This window comes from Crotalus tigris, unplaced genomic scaffold (genome assembly GCF_016545835.1).
Source record: "Crotalus tigris isolate CLP2741 ecotype Arizona unplaced genomic scaffold, ASM1654583v1 scf7180000018223.614484, whole genome shotgun sequence".
In the NCBI taxonomy this organism is placed as follows: Eukaryota; Metazoa; Chordata; class Lepidosauria; order Squamata; family Viperidae; genus Crotalus; species Crotalus tigris.
Window position 1 is genome coordinate 406517 of NW_024096890.1, and position 17385 is coordinate 423901.

The 17385-nt window shown below is 42.6% G+C and overlaps 1 protein-coding gene across 10 annotated transcripts in view; it reads left to right on the top strand.

The window, feature by feature from the left end:
* TRPM8 (transient receptor potential cation channel subfamily M member 8) overlaps positions 1 to 17385 on the top strand; it is a 380488-nt gene that overhangs the window by 282566 nt on the left and 80537 nt on the right. For all 10 annotated transcript variants that reach the window (XR_005557389.1, XM_039349049.1, XM_039349050.1 and 7 more), the window contains 2 exons: positions 3342 to 3433; positions 12525 to 12666. Coding sequence is in view for 9 of the 10 variants with exons in the window: in XM_039349049.1 (XP_039204983.1) it covers positions 3342 to 3433; positions 12525 to 12666 (234 nt within the window). In the remaining variant the exon portion in view is untranslated. The remainder of the gene's footprint in view (positions 1 to 3341; positions 3434 to 12524; positions 12667 to 17385) is intronic.

A 17385-nucleotide genomic window follows, 5' to 3' on the forward strand; every position in this document is an offset into this window, starting at 1 on the left:
GCTGTCTCTGCCCTGCTGAGCCCACCAAAAGTCCCATTCTGCAAATGGTGCTGCACCAGTTGAGTAGTCCTCGACTTACGACCGGTTGAGTTGTCCTCGACTTATGACTGGTTGGGGTCGCGGCATTAAAAAGGTTGAGAACCACTGTCCCAAAGGAACCTTGCTGGTCTATAACTGGGTGATGGGAATTTACACTTGGCAGAGTGTAAATACACTAATTATAATTTTGTAGAGCATTTTGTTAAGTTAACTTTATTATTTTATAAAGGTATTTTGCCTATGTATTGGGCAGAGGAATTTCTCTTTTCCCTGCCAGGAAACAAGTGTAACTATGTGTATAGTTGTGTGTTTCATCTAGGGGGAGGGGTGTTGTGTCCTGGGCTGGCTGAGGAAACTCAGCAAGCCCAGAAATGTTGCAAAAGGTCCCGGGCAACTGTAAAAGCTGCTCAGGACCAGACTGGTTGGTGTCAGTCTTGTGTGCAGGCGCAAGGCATGAATAAAGGGGATTTATGATTGGATGTGGGGAAAAACTATAAAAGCCCTGCAAGCCTGTTGGGTTGCTGAGTGGTAACATGGAATGAATAAAGAAGAGCTTGGTTAAGAACTTGTGTGTGTCACTTCAATACGGTGAACCCCAATACATAAAACAAACTATCATCAATACATCCTTGGACAACATGCAACTATACTATACCAAACCCCAAATATGTGAAAAAAGCACTGAAAAGGCACCCACAGATGGGTCTGTGATGACTCACTGCAGCCAGGTGAGTATGATTGTCAGGGCCCACTTCAAAACCTCATCCCAAGAAAGTAGAACTCGTGGAAGCAGTTTCTCCCAAAAGGATCTTTTATTAGGAGAGATTGATAGCAGGCATACTAGACAGGATCTGAGGGTTTCCCACTCAGATCAATAGGTAAAAGTGTCCCAAGCAAAACCCCACCCCATAATTCATCCAGTCAGTTCAAATTGTCCAATCCAGGTGTTAGGTTCCTCATGGGAAAGGCGAGATAACATCAGGCTATTTCTTGTTTTAGCTGTGATGCTTAGGCAGCTTTTCGCACCTTCTCTGGGAGCGTGCAGATAAAGCAGTTGCCAGAGGTTGCATTCCATTCTTCCCCTCCCTTTGCTGACTGACAGTAAGAGATGGGAAAGTTCACAGAGAAATAATGCAGGAAAGCAAAGTGTTACATTGTAGCGATACAGGAAGTCAAGGAAATAACCCTCAAGCACTCCCCCTCCCCCTAGGAGTATGGCAGGATGAGAGGAGAGTGAAATTTGGGTTAAAGTGAAAGAGGAAAAGATAGCAAAATGAGGAGGGGGACAGAGGTCAGGGGACCTATTAATATGGGTTCTAACAATGACTGGCTAGGCAGGGCCATCTGAGTGCTGCCAGGTGGGTGTGGGTGAGTGGGCATGGCCATGCCAATGCGAAGAATAAAGTGTGGATGACTCGGGGCTGATGACTCAGGGTGGGTGTGTGAGCGTGGCCAAGTAGACGCAATCATGTCGGTGTGGCTGGCTAGGGGGTGCCATGTGGGCGTGGCCAGGTGGGCGCAAAACAAATCGCCATGGGCAACTGGACGTGGAGCCAACTAGGCAGCCCACCAAACCAAAAATCACCAAGAGACGTTCTGACAATCAAGAAGAGGGAAACAGCAACATTTGAAAGGCAAAGGGTGGATTCCTCCCCCCTTTAGAGAAATGCTCCTTTTTTCTTGCTGCTTCCTGAGTAGAGATTGCTTTCTCTGGCAGGGAAGGCAGGGGCTGAATGGATCCCCCCCCCTTTAGTGAAACAGAGCATTTTTGCTCTGCTATCTCTGCCAGGGAAGGCAGGGGCTGAATGGATTCCCCCCCCCCCAATTTGGTGAAACAGAGTGTTTTTTCTTGCTGCTTTCTGAGCAGAGATTTCTCTGCTATGTTTGGGGAGCTGGCTCACAACATGGAGCACATAAGGATGATCAGTGCTGGATGTAACATCTACATTTCTTTAGAGTTATAAATCCAGAAATCTCACTAAATCAAGGAAAAGATTCATCATTCCCCATTTGGTCAAATCTACAGAAATGGGGAAGGGGAGGGTGGAAATGGAGGAGAAGGAGGAGATAAATAGAAGGAGGGGAGGGTGGATATTTTATATTTTCAGTAGTTTGACATAGTTCTTGCTGTGATTTTGCCCCCCCCCAAATACCCTAACAATAGATTTTGGATACCACCGTCCATCTCTACGTTCTGGTATTATTTTTGCAATATGAAACAAATTAGTTTTATGGTTATATACCATGTGTTATGCTTTATCCAGGTACTAAATTTTTAGATTATCACAATGCATTTAATAAAAGATGAAAATTTTTTCTTGGTTCTCATTCCAGCCATTTATTTCTCTTGCCCTGCTTCCATATGTAGTGTTGGGAAAGTCACTATGCATAGGAGGTGTACCAGTTTGTTTTCTTTGATTTCCTGACTTTATTGGTCTATGTCTTCCTATGCACATCATTACTTTGGACTATCAAGCAAGAGATCTTTATCTGCCTATCCTGTCAAGATTACAAGCAAGAGTAGCATAAGAACATAAATCATAAGAATATGAAAAAAACACAAGCTTTGTCCTATCCTGCATTCTCAGAGACTGGATAGGCACTTGTCTTAAATGGTACAGGGTTTCCTTCTGGAGCAGGGAGTTGAACTAGAAGACTTCCAAGGTCCCTTCCAATTCTATTCTGATTGATTGATAAAGTGAAAACTTGATATCTATGAGAAGGCCACCCCACTAGATGGCTGAATGTTTAACCATCCTTACTAATAAATATAGATAAACAAAACCTATCATGTGATTCTGACAATTTTAATATGGCAGTTGGTTTAGAGAATTGTACAGGATTAATTGGACAATGAGTACACATTCTATAAACAAAGCACTTATTTGATTAAGCTTTTATAATAGAATGTGCTTTCACATTTAAAGACAGATTAAAAGAAAATGCAATCTTTTATAGCACATTTGAAGTTATGCCACAATGATGCATTTTTGTCCTAGTAGGTAAGAAAGTCAAGAGCAATTTCAAAGTATCCACTTTCCCTCATCCATCAAAATTAGTGAAATTGGTGATACACAAGAGTGTAGATCACATAGCAAAACACCCAAGAAGTCAAACTGTCCATATCTCATGTTTTTGTTTTTCTTTGCTTCTTACCAACTTCCTTAAGTTAAATATCTTGATAAAGTAAATATAGTAAATATATGTTTCCTCTTTGGTACACATAAATATTTGAGCTCATGGTATTGTTTACTTATCTTTATTCTATTGATATATAATTTTCTGTTTCTGTTTTTTATTAGTGGTATATGAATGGGAATAAATACTTTTCTGACTTATGGAATGTTATGGACACCCTTGGAATTTTCTACTTCATATCAGGAATTGTGTTCAGGTATGTTTCAGTTGACTCACGATGATACTTCTGTTGCCTTGTGTTCAGAGCTAGAGGAACAAAAATATGCTATAATAATTATGTAAAAAACAAGTAATATATTGAACATTTCTGCAGTTTTTCTCATTAATTTTCAATCAGATAGAAAAGTTACTGCTTTTGAAATTCATTTCCAAGGCAAAGAATATGTGAGAGAAATACACGGGCATGGAATACTGGCATTTTATTAGGTGGCTGAAAGCAGTGCATTATGAAACTATTATTCTATCTTTCAGTGTACAATCAACTTTCCAACATTTTAACAGAATAAGACAATAGATTTGGTGGGGACTTTGGAGGTCTTCTAGTGCAAACCTTCTACTTAAGCAGAAGACCCTATACCATTTGAGACAAATGGCTGTCCAATCTCTTTTTAAAAGCCTCCAGTGGTGTAGCACTCACAACTTCTGAAGAGAAGTCATTCTGCAGGTTTAAGGTTTTCACTGTCAGGAAATTTCTCCTTAGTTCTAAGTTGCTTCTTAGTTGCCATCCATTGCTTCTTGTCCTGCCTTCTGGTGCTTTGGAAAATAGGTTGACCCCCTCTTGTTTGTGGGAGTCCAATTTCTCACACATTTCTCTGCTCCTCTCTTTCCCTCCGGGCTGCCAACCCAGAAAGGTCGGGGAACTCTGGTATAGAGTCTTCTGCATGAGCAGAAGACCTTCAAAGTCCCATCCTACTCTATTATTCTTGGAAAGATATCTCAGGGGTATTTCTTACAAGAATTTTTTCAGATTCAAACATCAAGATATTTACATCAACCTAGAGTGATGGAAAGAAATATAACTGTAAGAAACTGCCTCAATTAAGCCTCCCAAGAAAGCAGAACTCTTGAAACATCATTTCAAAAGGAACTTTTATTGGAAGGTGTTGACAGCAGTAGTAGAAGGTAGGATCTGAGGATTTCCCAGGTGAATCAATAGTTTAAAAGAGACAATTTTGGTGTGAACAATTCAAATAGGCCAATCTGCAGGTGTGAAAATGTCATGGGAATGGAGCAATAAGGCACTGCTTCCAAGGCTGTTAGGTCTCCATGCTTCTTCTCTGCGCCTGGAGATAAGGCAGATAGCCAGAGGCACATTCTATTCTCACCTGGAGGAAGAAACATCAAAGAGGATAGAGCAAGGAACAAAGCAAAGGAAATACACTGTAGCAACCCCGAGCTCCCCCTACCCCCAGAGGAATGGCAGAACCCAAAAGAGAACAGAAACCCTAATGTCCATAGAAAAAGAGGGTTCTGGCATTCCCCCTTTAAAAAAGAGAGATCCACCTGGAGAGAAAAGAAAATAATAACAGGGACAGACAAAAGATAAGGGTTAGTCAGATTTATCAGGATATTGAGCATGAAATTTCTTTAGCAGCCTGGGGGCTCTGACATGTCTTTTATGAACCCATTCATTCTGGGAAGATGGGAGGTCTTTCCAAGCTATCAGGTATTGTGTTGACCCATGGTGCTTCCTAGAATCTAGGATCTCCTTGACTTCAAAATGTTCCCCTTTCACCATAATAGGTGGAGGAGAAGGAACTGTGGCTGGCCTTAAGGGTGAGCTTAGCTCACATTTTAATAAACTACAGTGAAAAAACAGATGAACCTGTCTTAATGTTTTTGGGAGTTCCAATTCTACTGTTACTGGGTTAATGACCTGTTTAATATAGGGAATGGTCCCACAAACTTCAGCCCTAACTTCTTTGATGGCTGTAGAGATTTTAAGTACTTTGTGGACAGGTATACTCCCCCCCAATTTAAATGTCTTAGGTTCTACTTGCCTTTTATCTGCTTTAGCTTTGTAAGCTTCCCTAGCCTCCTCTAGCGCTTTTCTAACTATCGGCCACATGTTTTGGAGTTGTGTGATCCATTCCTTCAGGGTGGGGATGGTGGGTTTATTAACCAGCAATTCAGGCATTCGGTTGAAGCTTTGTCCTGTTGCGACCTGGAATGGGGTGTAACCCATGCTGAAGTGTATGGCATTGTTGTAAGCCACTTCTGCAAAAGGAAGCAAGTCAGTCCAATTGTCTTGTTGGTAATTAATAAAGCACCTTAAGTATTGTTCTAGTACTGAGTTTGATCGTTCTGTCCCCGCATTTGTTTGCGGATGATGACAAGATGATAGGCCCTGGATGGTACCTAGGAGGTCCAAGAAGGCTCTCCAGAACTCTGAGGCGAATAGCACCCCCTGTCTAAAATTATGCGTTGCAGAGCCCCATTCAATCGGTAGATATGCTGTACAAACATTTTGGCTAGGACCTTAGCCATGGAAATTTTCAGGCATGAGATAAAATGCACCTGTTTGGATAATACGTCTGTCACCACCCCTGCACTCTCCAGTAGTTCCACACTAAAGTACATGGAAATTTCTCTCCAAGGTGCTGATGGGCCTGCTACTGCTTGTAAAAGACCCGGCATTTTTCCTTGCCTCCATTTTGCAGCTGTGCAAATGGGGCAACTGGCTGCATAGCTTTCAATGTCTTTCTTTATGGATGGCCACCAGAACTGCCTCTTTACTAAGTGAACTCCAAGTGTCCAGCTACTTTTGAGTCATGACAGAGTTGCATGAATTTTAGTCTTTGGGCCTTGGGCACCTATATTTTTTTCCCACCCATGGCAGCCCATCATCCATTGAACAGAGATTTTTGTGATTTAGGAACAATTCATCCATTTCCAGTGCTTGTCTAAACTCCAGTCCTGGTGCACTGTCTAGGGGTTTTTGGATTTTTTGCTTGTGTCCGTGTGGTGACTACCTCCGTTTTTGTACTATTGTATTGTGGCAGCCTTGATAAGGTATCGGCTAGGAAGTTCTTTCTCCCAGGTAAGTATTTGATGGTGAAGTTAAATTGGTGGAAGTGTTGGGACCACCTCACTTGTATTGCGGACTGTTTCCTTGGGTTTTTTAATGCTTCCAGGTAATCAGTCCACACTTCAAAAGGGATTTTATTTCCTTCCAAGAAATACCTCCTTGTGAGGCACAGCATAGGCTTCCTTCTCCCATACCATCCACCTCTGCTTGGTTTCTGTGAATTTTCTCGAAGTGTATACACAAGGTTTTCTTTGAGCAGGACTGCCCCTACCATATCACTAGCGTCTGCCTGAATGACAAAAGGTTTTTCTGGGTCTGGGTGTTTTAGGACTGGCTCAGCTGAGAAAAGTCTCTTTAGTTTTTCAAATGTGGCCTGATATTCCATAGTCCATTTCAGTGGTTGGCTAGATTTCGGCTTTCCCTCCCCCTCAATTTCAGTAAATTGGTAATGGGAAGCACTATCTGCGCAAAAGAGGGGATGAACTTTCGGTAGAAGTTAAAGAACCCCAAAAAGCTTTGCAATTGCCTTCTTGTGCATGGCAGTGCCCATTCTAGCATCGCCCAGACCTTTTCTGGATTCATCTCTATCCCATTATGAGAGATGTGATACCCCAAATAGTCAATTTTTTTCCTTATGGAATTCACACTTTGACAGCTTGGCATAAAGTCGGGCAGCACGCAGCTTATTTAGAACCACTCTGACTAGTTTGACATGCTCCTCTTTCATTGCGGTGAAAATTAAGATGTCATCGAAATACACCAGAACCCCCTTGTAAAGGTGCTCCTGAATGACCTCATTTATCAGCTGCATGAACACAGCTGGGGCCCCTTGTATTCCAAAGGGAGTACCCTGAATTGGAAGCACCCTAGGGGGTGGTTAAACACTGTCTTCCATTCGTCTCAATCCTTAATCCTGACCCAGTAATATGCCTCCCGTAGGTCCAATTTTGAGAATATCTTCCCCTTCACTAGGTGAGCCAACATGTCCTTCATTAGTGGCAAGAGGTAGATATTGTTTTCACATACTGCATTCAAGGATCTATAGTCCATGCTGAGGCAAAGGGACCTGTCTTTCTTTTTGTGGAATAGCATTGGGCCTGCCGTTTTTGGTCTTGCCAGCTGTATGAAGCCTCGCACTAAATTTTTCTCTATTAATTTCTGAAACTCTTCCAGCTTCCAGGGAGTCATTGAGTACATTTTGGGCTTAGGTAATTTGGCTCCCAATAGGATCTCAATGGAACAGTCCATGGGATGATGGGGGGGGGGTAGCTCGTCGGATCGTTCTTCGCTGATCCCAGTATTCCTTGGGTACAGTTTCCAACCTCTGATATTTTGCAGTTGCTACCATCTCGAGAGCTCCTTTTCTCTTGGGTCTGCGGGTCCCCCCCCCCCCATGCAGTGAGCCTCTCTTTTGAAAACCTCAGCTCTCCTGTCCCCCAGTCCATCCTTGGATTCCACTTCCTTAGCCACATCATCTCCAAAATTAGGGGCCACTCCATGCTGGGGGTCATTATAAAAGTCAAAGTCTCAGTGTGATCCCCCATCGTCAGCTCTACTGGCCGTGTGGCCAGGGTAGCTGGGTTTCCCCCTGAGATGGACCCATCTAGCTGGCCAAATGAAATTGGCTTCTTCAGCCTCCTCACTGGAATCCCTAGATTCCCCGCTAAGGTTGGGCTTATTAAGCAACAGGTACAACCTGAGTCCAACAGAGCCTTCAGGGTTACTTTTCTTGGCATTCCTGGACTTCATCATTTTATTGTTCTGGTGAAGGGCATGGTGGGTCCAATTACCAAGGGTTCATCCTTGGAGTTGCTGTCAGGCAAGTCTGTAGCTTTCCTGCCAGGGCCAGAGTTCCTTCCCCCGGGATCCTGGGGGATTGGACCTCAACGACCTCAGTGCTCTTCATGGTGGTCTCCCTGAATTGTTGGGGAGTCTTCCCAGGCTTCCCTCCACCATATCGGTCTGGCTTGCACACTGGAGTTTTAAAATGGCATTCTGCAGCCCGGTGCTCTTCTTTACCGCATTTGAAGCAGGTCGCTGTGGGGGGTTTGTCACCTCTCATTTTCCCTTCGAGGAGGAGCATCTCCATGTTGGGACTTGGTCGATCTTGGCTTTCTTGGTCAGGATGTACCAGTCGTGGAGGCAATCCAGATCTCCCCAGGCAATGTACGCATAGTACAGATCATTGTTCAGCCCATCTTTGAAATGGCCCACTAGGACTTCTCCCGGCCAGTTGAGGCAGCATGCCAGGTCTGTGAACTCCTCTGTGTACTCAGCCACCAGGCGATGATCTTGCCTCATTGTTTTGATGCATTCTCTGGCTTTTTGGTCAGCTAGAAGTCCTTGAATCTCCACCTCAAAGCTGCCATGAGCTGCCATGAAGTTTTGGAGCTTGGGAGTGTGTTATGCAGGGTTACCAGCCATTGAGCAGCTGCCCCCTCCAGAGCCATGGTCACTGCTCTGACCCATCTGCTGTCACTGGGGATGTCTCGGCTGTATTCCTCCATGTAGCTCAGGCCATGGGCTAGGAAAAATCCTAGCTGTTGGGGCACCCTGTCATACTTCACACCAAGAATGGGACCTTCTGGTTGGGCCAGTGGGTCCTCCTCCATCTGGCTCTGTGCCCGTCTCCCCCAGCTGGGGTGGCTCGTGCTGGGGTTGCAGCTCCAGCCATCGCTTCTGTAGCTTCCAAGGCGCTGGTGGAGGGACCAGGATTTGCCAGCTCACCCTCTCTGAATTCTTCCTCTTCCAGTCTCAGCACCTGTGAGCCCTGGCAGAGGTCTGCTTCTTCATCTTTAAGGCTTTTGAACATTTCCACCATCAGACTTATGCTTGTTTAAGGAAGCGATCAGACCAGGTTGGTCTCTTATCTTCCTCTTTGCTGAGGCTGAGTGATCTCTCCATCTCTCATTTCCATCCTGGTTGATAGCTGCCTCATTTGAGGATTACCTTTCTGGCTTTCACTTGCCATTCTTCCTTTTTTCCCATACCAATCTACCATCTCAGCTTTTCCCGATCCCCCCTGGTCACGGCTTCGTTGGATGAGCTGAAGGAATCTGAGCTGCTGCCACTCAGGCCAACCTCGGGGGGAGCTTCCCCGCAAAGTTTGCTTTCCCCTTTCTCACTCCTGTGGTTCGACATCACTTTGCATAGTTCCCACGGTAGGGGTTTTCCTTCCAGGCTGACCACTTTGCAGATCCTGCATAATGTAACGAACTGCCTCAATTAAGCCTCCCAAGAAAGCAGAACTTTTGAAACAAATATCATTTCAAAAGGAACTTTTATTGGAAGGTGTTGACAGTAGTAGTAGAAGGCAGGATCTGAGGATTTCCCATGCAAATCAATAGTTTAAAAGAGACAATGAAAACCCCACCCCAACTGTCCATCCAGACAATTCAAATAGGCCAATCTGCAGATGTGAAAATGTTGTGGGAACGGAGCGATAAGGCGCCACTTCCAAGGCTGTTAGGTCTCCACATTTCTTCTCTGCGCCTGGAGATAAGGCAGATGGCTGGAGGCACATTCCATTCTCATCCTGAGGAAGAAACATCAAAGAGGATAGAGCAAAAGAAATACACAAAGCAAAAGAAATACACTGTAGCAATTCTGAGCTCTCCCTCCCAACAGAGGAATGGCAGAATCCGAAAGAGAACAGAAATCTAACGCCCATAGAAAGACAGGGTTCTGAAATAACAAAGAGCAGCATTTTTCATTTGTGTGAAAAATACAGGTAGTCCTCAACTTACAAATGTTTGTTTAATGATAATTTAAAGTTAACAACAGCCTCAGAAAAAGTAAAATACAACATATGCTCACATTTATGACTGTTGCACCACCCCACAATCACTTGATCACAATTGATCACAAATGGTCATGTCACTTTTTTCAATGTTATTGTAACTTCAAACGGTCACTAAATGAAAGGTTTTAAGTCCAGAACTACTTATGTCTACAAGTGCTTGAAGGAGATGGGAATTGAAGGCACCACCTTTAAGTAATTTCATTCCTATTTCTTTGATTACTATCAGAAAAGTGTACATAATTATGTTTTCTCTGCAGTGCAGATTGTCTACGGATTAATCTATCACTGGTGATAACATGCTATAATTTATGAAGAGGCCAAACATAACTTTTACCCCATGTTTTAAAATTTTATGATGGTTTTTTAATAGTTTGAATTAGTAGATTGTACTTTATTGCCTGTACTATATATTTAATAGAATAGAGCTGGAAGGGATCTTGGAGGTCTTTTAGTTCAGCCCCCCACTTAAGCAGGAGAACCTACAGGATCTCAGACAGCTGATTGTCTAGTCTTTTCTTAAAGACCTCTAGTGATGGGGCACCCACGATTTCTGGGGGTAAGCTGTTCCAATGGTTGATTGTCCTCACTGTCAGGAAGTTTCTCCTTAGTTCCAGGTTGCTTTTCTCTTTGGTCAGTTTCCAACCATTGTTTCTTGTCCTTCCCTCTGATGCTCTGGTGAACAACCTGGACCCTTCTGCCTTGTGGCAGCCCCTCAAATACTGAAACACTGCCATCATGTCTCCCCCATTTCTTCTTTTCTTTAGACTAGACAAACCCAAGTCTCACAGCTGTTCTTCATATGTTTTAGCCTCCAGGCCTTTGATCAACTTAATTGCTCTTCTCTGAATTTTTTCTAAACTCTCAAAATCTTTTTTGTGGTATGGTGACCAAAACTGACTGCAGTATTCCAGGTGTGGTCTTACTAGGGCTTTGTAAACAACTTAGTGCCATTTTTTCCACAGAAAAGTGGGATATAATAATTGCTAAGTCTGACACCAAGCTGGGGGAATTGCTAACACTAGCGAAGATGGGCTCAAGATCTCAAAGGATCTTGATAGACTTGAATTCTAGCTCTTAGCCACCATTGATTTATAAGGCATCCCCTGGCTCTTCTTAAATTCTGAGAATAAGCTTTCTGTGGAATCCATGTCTATCTAGGCACGCTGAAATAAATATCATATAAATCTGATAAAATAAGAAACAAATCTTTTGACAAATTGGAAGACAGATTCTTGTAAACAATGATTTTTTTGAAGGGAATAGTGAGCAATTTGTACTTCCCCAATAGCTTTTTGTGGAGCCCCAGCTACTCTGATAGGCCCAAAGCACTATTTTTTCATCATTATGAGGTGGAAATGCATGAATATATAATGTAAATGTAAGGACCCACTTCAATCCCACATCTTAAGAAAGCAGAACTCTTGGAAACAATTTCTTCCAACAGGAACTTTTATTAAGAGTAATTGATAGCAGGCATAATAGACAGGATCTGAGGGATTTCTTTACAGATCGATATTTTAAAGTGTCCCTAAGCAAACCCCATCCCACAGTTCATCCGGATGGTTCAGACCGGCCAATCCCCAGGTGTTAAGTCCATTGTGGGAAAGGGGAGATAACATCGATCCGGCTCTGGTTATAGCACAATGTTCAATCAGCTCTTCACACCTCCTTTTGAGACCAGAGAAATAAGCCAGGCTCTGGAGGTTTGTATTTCTTCCCCACCCCCTTTTCCTAGCTGCCAGGTTAAGGAGAAGAAAGTTCAGAGAGATGCATAGTGCAGGAGGCAATTTGTTACATTGTAATGGGCAGCACACACAGAGGCAATAAACAAAAGGTTACATTGTACCAAATAGAGGAAATGAAAGCAATAACCCCACAGGCATATCCCCCCTCCCCCTTGAGAGTATGGCAGAACCCAGGGGAAGATGAGATTTGGTTTTAGATCAGAGGACACAGATAGAAATGAAATATAAATGGATTCTGACATCAGTCCTAAAATCAGATTAACTTAACTAGAAAACAAAAAATTCCCAAAACCTGGAGACAAAATAATGCCTTTTGTCCCTGGTTTGTATTGAATTCCCAATCAATTTGGAGCACTCCATTAATTGTAAATCTCTCTCCAAATATTAAGGGTGGGCTAAGGTTATCTGTTGTCAAAATACTCAGTCTTCTTCTACAGAGTACAATTACAATTCTGAAAATGGAGGTGCCCAGAATAAAACTGTAATCTTCATACAAATGATAATAAATCATTGAATATTTAACATATGGAAGCACTATGAGACAATTTTATTTCACCTTAACCTATTGTGAGAATAAAAATATTTACAATGTGGGGGTCTGGCCTATTTAGCAACAGTAACAAAAAAAAGTATAGTATTTGAAACACAACTATGGTAACCAGGTAATTTGAAAATGGAGTTTTCTACTAATGTGTATCTGTTTTTTTTATAGGCTCCACTCTTCAAATGAAACATCTTGGTATTCTGGCAGAGTAATTTTTTGTCTGGATTACATTATTTTTACTCTAAGATTAATCCATATTTTCACAGTAAGCAGAAATCTTGGCCCCAAGATAATTATGCTTCAGCGGATGGTAAGGCATAAATTTAATTTTGGATGAGGTGTGTGTGTAATTCCAACAAATTCAATATGTTTAAGAGAAACTTAAACCTTGCAGGCCTTTAGAAATGTAGTTAAGTTCCAGTCTTTTTCCCAGACACATACTGTATATATGTAGCATTTGATGCTGGTTAAATCATAAAAAAATCCTTTCTCATCTGTATCTTCTTCAAACTTGGGTCTTCTATCAGAGGCCTAGGATTTTGAAGGTTCTGCACAGTATCCTAACTGTTCCCAGCATTGCACTTCTTTGGACAGAGTTCTGGTGTTGTTCCTGAGATTTGTTGGACCTATTCTACCAACTTAGGAGTCACAGCCCCATATGCTTCTACTAGCATAGGGGCAACTTTGGCTTTTACTTTCCACATCGTCTTCAGTTCTTCCTTCAAGCCCTGGAACTTCTTCAATTTTTCTGATCTTTCTGATATTGCATCACTACATCTATCACCACTGCTGTCTTCTGGTTCTTGTCTATTACCACAATATCTGGTTGATTGGCTAGTACAGATAGTCCCTGAGGTAGGAGCCTAATAGAGCCTGCCCATTAGGCTCGTAATCATCAATTGAATCAGACTCAATATTACAACATTTTAAAATCAAACTCATTAATTGAATCAAATGTGTTGTTAAATGAATGAAGATTTGACTTATTATTTCCTCTGATGGTTGCCTGAATTGAGAGATTTTTCCCCACCACTGCTGCAGGCTATTTCTAGCTGCAAATCAGCTGTTTCAGGTTTCAGGAACTATGGTATTGTAAATTGCCTCCCAAGCAGGCAGCAGGCTTTTTTTTTTTTAAAAAAAAACAATTGTTGCTAGGCAGCTCAAGCTTCTTCAGAGGGGGAGGAGGAGAACTCTCCAAATTGCAGTCGCCACTAAAGTAAGTATCTTTAGCTTAAGCGTCTCCAGGCAAACATGCAGTGGGAGATGGAGGTGAAGTTTACAGAACTGTCGACTTGGAACAGTAAATGACATGGAATGCACCTTGAGGTCATCTAGTCTAACCCACTGCTCTCACAAGAGACAGTACTGTAGTGTACTGTATTTCTGATAAATGGCTATCCAGTCTCTTCTTAAAAGCCTCTAGTGAGGGAACACTCACAACCTCTGGAGGCAATTTAAATTTAAAACCTTAAAAAAAAAACCACTACCCCTGATCAGCACAAGCCTCTCTAGGCAAAATCCAAAATGGGATGAGGGGATTTCCTTCCAGTAAGAGGTCAGCAGAATCTCTGGTGATCTGTGCTAGGGAGAGGAGGCAGCAGCAGCCACATGCTATAAGTTTCAGGCAAATGCAAATGCAATATTGCAAAGTACTATACTTACAAACACAATAAAAAGCAGAGCAGTTCCCAAAGTGATTACAAACAATACAGTGCAATACTATACAGTAACAAAAAATAATATTTTAAAATACTTACAGAAGTAATTCTAGCTCTCTACAGCAGGGCTTTTCAATCAGTGGTATGGGTACCACCTGTGGTACATTGGTACCTGGCAGGTGGTACGTGACCATCCTAGAAAAGTGGTAGCGGGGGAGGGGAATGAGTTGAACCAGTGGCAGCATCGCACAAGCCTGAGCGAAAGATGGCTGGAGCTGCAGGGCTGTCAGGGCTCAGTGGAAGTGCCAGGATCAGCGCCAGGATCCAGCTGGAGCTTGGCGTTGATCCTGGTGCTTCTGCTGAGCCCAGAAGAAGCGCCAATCAGCTGGAATGTTGCAACATCCCCAGGGTCTTGTGATTTACATTCAGATGCTTGGCAACTGATTCATATTTATGACGGTCACAGTGTCCCAGGGCCATGTGAAGTGACCTGCTGCAACCACCCAGCAGACAGGGAGAATAAAATAAAATAAAATAAAAACCAAACAACCACCACCACCCACGCTGCCAATCCTCAACAGAAATGCTCACAACAATGAAAACCTCAGACAGGAGGAAGAGTGCCTCCAGGTGGGCAGGCAGGTGTCTTTCTTGGCTGTGGCTTGGGGGGCACTTTTTCAGTGCCATTGTAACTTCGAACAGTCACTAAGCGAACTGTTGTAAGTCGAGGACTACCTGTACTTTATCACTTTTTTCTTTTTTGGGGGGGTCATCAAGTTTTTGACACCTTGCTAGGCGACTGGTGGTACTCGGATATTGCCATATTCTAAAAGTGGTACAATGGGTGAAAAGGTTGAAAAGCCCTGCTCTACAGTACAGTACTGTAGTCCTCAAGCCTAGGAAGCAGCAGATTTTCCATGCAGCTCCAGGAAACGGTTGGTGCCGGCTGCAAAAATAACTGGACCTTATTTGGCCATGTGACCAGGCACAAACAACAACAAACCACTTCCAGCTTTTCGTACCTGAACAGGCTTAAACAAGTCATAGAGTGACTGAGTCCAGGTCACATGGCTACAGAGGGCTGTTTTTGATTGCAATTTTGAATTTCTAATGTAAATATCCTTTCTGAATAACCTCGTTTTTGTGAAATCTCTCTAAATAAACGCTTGTACCTGCCTGCCTATCTGGATCTGAAAGTCCCACAGTATCTTAGCTACTTATTCTTCATGATTTTCTGTGGCATCCCTCATCTGGACCTGGGAGGATTTAACCCATATTCTAATGCATTTGTTGCTGTACTCAGTGCCAGATATTTAGTTGAGAATCAATACCTGGGAAGATCCTGGAAAAGATCCTGGAAAAGATAATCAAAAAACAGATCTGTGAACAACTAAAAGCAAACAAAGTTATAACTAGCAGCCAGCATGAGTTTGTTAAAAACAGATTATGCCAAACCAATCTTATTTCATTCTTTGATAAAGTGACTAAATTAGTAGACCAGCGAAACACTGTGGACATAGTATACTTAGATTTCAGTAAAGCATTTGACAAAGTAGACCACAACCTGCTGCTTAGTAAGCTAGAAAAAGGTGGAATAGACAACATCACCACCAGATGGATCCATAGCTCGCTGACTACTCAGTGAGTAGTCCTCAGTGGAACTACACTCACATGGAGAGAAGTAAGCAGTGGGGTACCACAAGGCTCCATTTTAGGCCCAGTAATATCTTCACATATGACTTAGATGAGGGAATAGAAGGGGAACTCATCAAATTTGTAGATGACACTAAACTGGCAGGAATAGCCAACACCTCAGAAGACAAGCTCAGGATCCAAAAAGATCTTGGCAAACCTGAACCATGCAACAGAATAAATTTTAATGTGGAGAAAAGCAAAGTTTTACATTTAGGCAGGAAAAATCAAAGGTGTAAGCACATACTAGGTGAGACCTGGCTCAAAAACAGTTATTGTGAGAGGGACCTTGGAATCCTAATGGACGATCACTTGACTATGAGCCAACAGTGTTCAGCAGCAGCTAAAAAAACTAATACAATCCTGGGATGTATAAACAGAGGTATAGAATCAAGATCACACAAAATATTAGTACTGATTTATAAAACCCTAATATGACCACATCTGAAATACTGCAACCAATTTTGGTCACCATAGTACAAAAGGGATGCTGAGATGTTGGAAAAGATTCAGAGAAGAGCAACTAAAATGATCAAAGGCCTGGAGACCAAAACATGTGAAGAACATCTGCAGGACTTAGGTTTGGCTAGTCTAAAGAAAAGAAGAAGCTATGAATGCTCCAACACTGAAGTCTTTAAGAAGAGAATGGACAACTATTTGTCTGAAATGGTATAGGGTTTCCTGCCTGAGCAGGGGATTGGATTAGATGACCTCCAAGGTCCCTTCCAACATTATTATTATTAAGAAACAACAGTATTCCAGTATTTGAGGGGCTGCCATAAAGAAGAGTGGGTCAAATTATTCTCCAAGGCACCAGAGAGCAGGACAAGAAACAATAGTTGGAAACTGACCAAAGAGAGAAGCAACCTGGAATTAAGGAGAAACTTCCTAACAGTAAGGACAATTAACCAGTGGAACAGCTTGCCTTCAGAAATCATGGGCACTCCATCACTGGAGGTTTTTAAGAAGAGATTAGACAGTCACTTGTCTGACATGGTATAGGTTCTCCTGCTTGAGCAGGGGGCTGGACTAGAAGACCTCCAGGGTCCCTTCCAGATTCTATTCTATTCTATTCTATTCTATTCTATTCTATTCTATTCTATTCTATTCTATTCTATTCTATTCTATTCTATTCTAATTATCTGATCAGTATGCTGTTCCTGTCTTCATCTTACACTCTGCCACTATGTATTGGATTGTCTCTGAGGCCTCTGCTTCTATACATATGGTACCTTAGTCCCTGTTCTTGTACTACTATGATCAGTGCCTCAGTGCTGTCTTTACACCAGTCTTTTCCAATGTCTGCTAGCTCAGCTATCTGTCGATGGTAAATCCCAAGCAGGGTTTTCCCTTGCCATCGCACTTCTTCTACTTGATCTTCCTCCAATATCTGCTCCTGCCTTAGGCATTCTCTTAGCAGCTCATCTTTGGGTGCCATCATAGTGATGTATTCTTGGATGCTCTGGGTGTCATCTATGACAATGGCTTTGACATTCACCAGACCCCAACCACCCTCTTTCCTGCTAGTGTACAATCTCTGGCTGTTAGACTTGGGGTGGAAACCTCTGTACGTTGTGAGGTGCTTTTGGGTCTTTATATTAGCAGCTTCCATATCCTTCTTTGGCCAGCTTGTAAAATTGTCAAGGTATCTAATGACTAGGAGACAATATATGTTGACA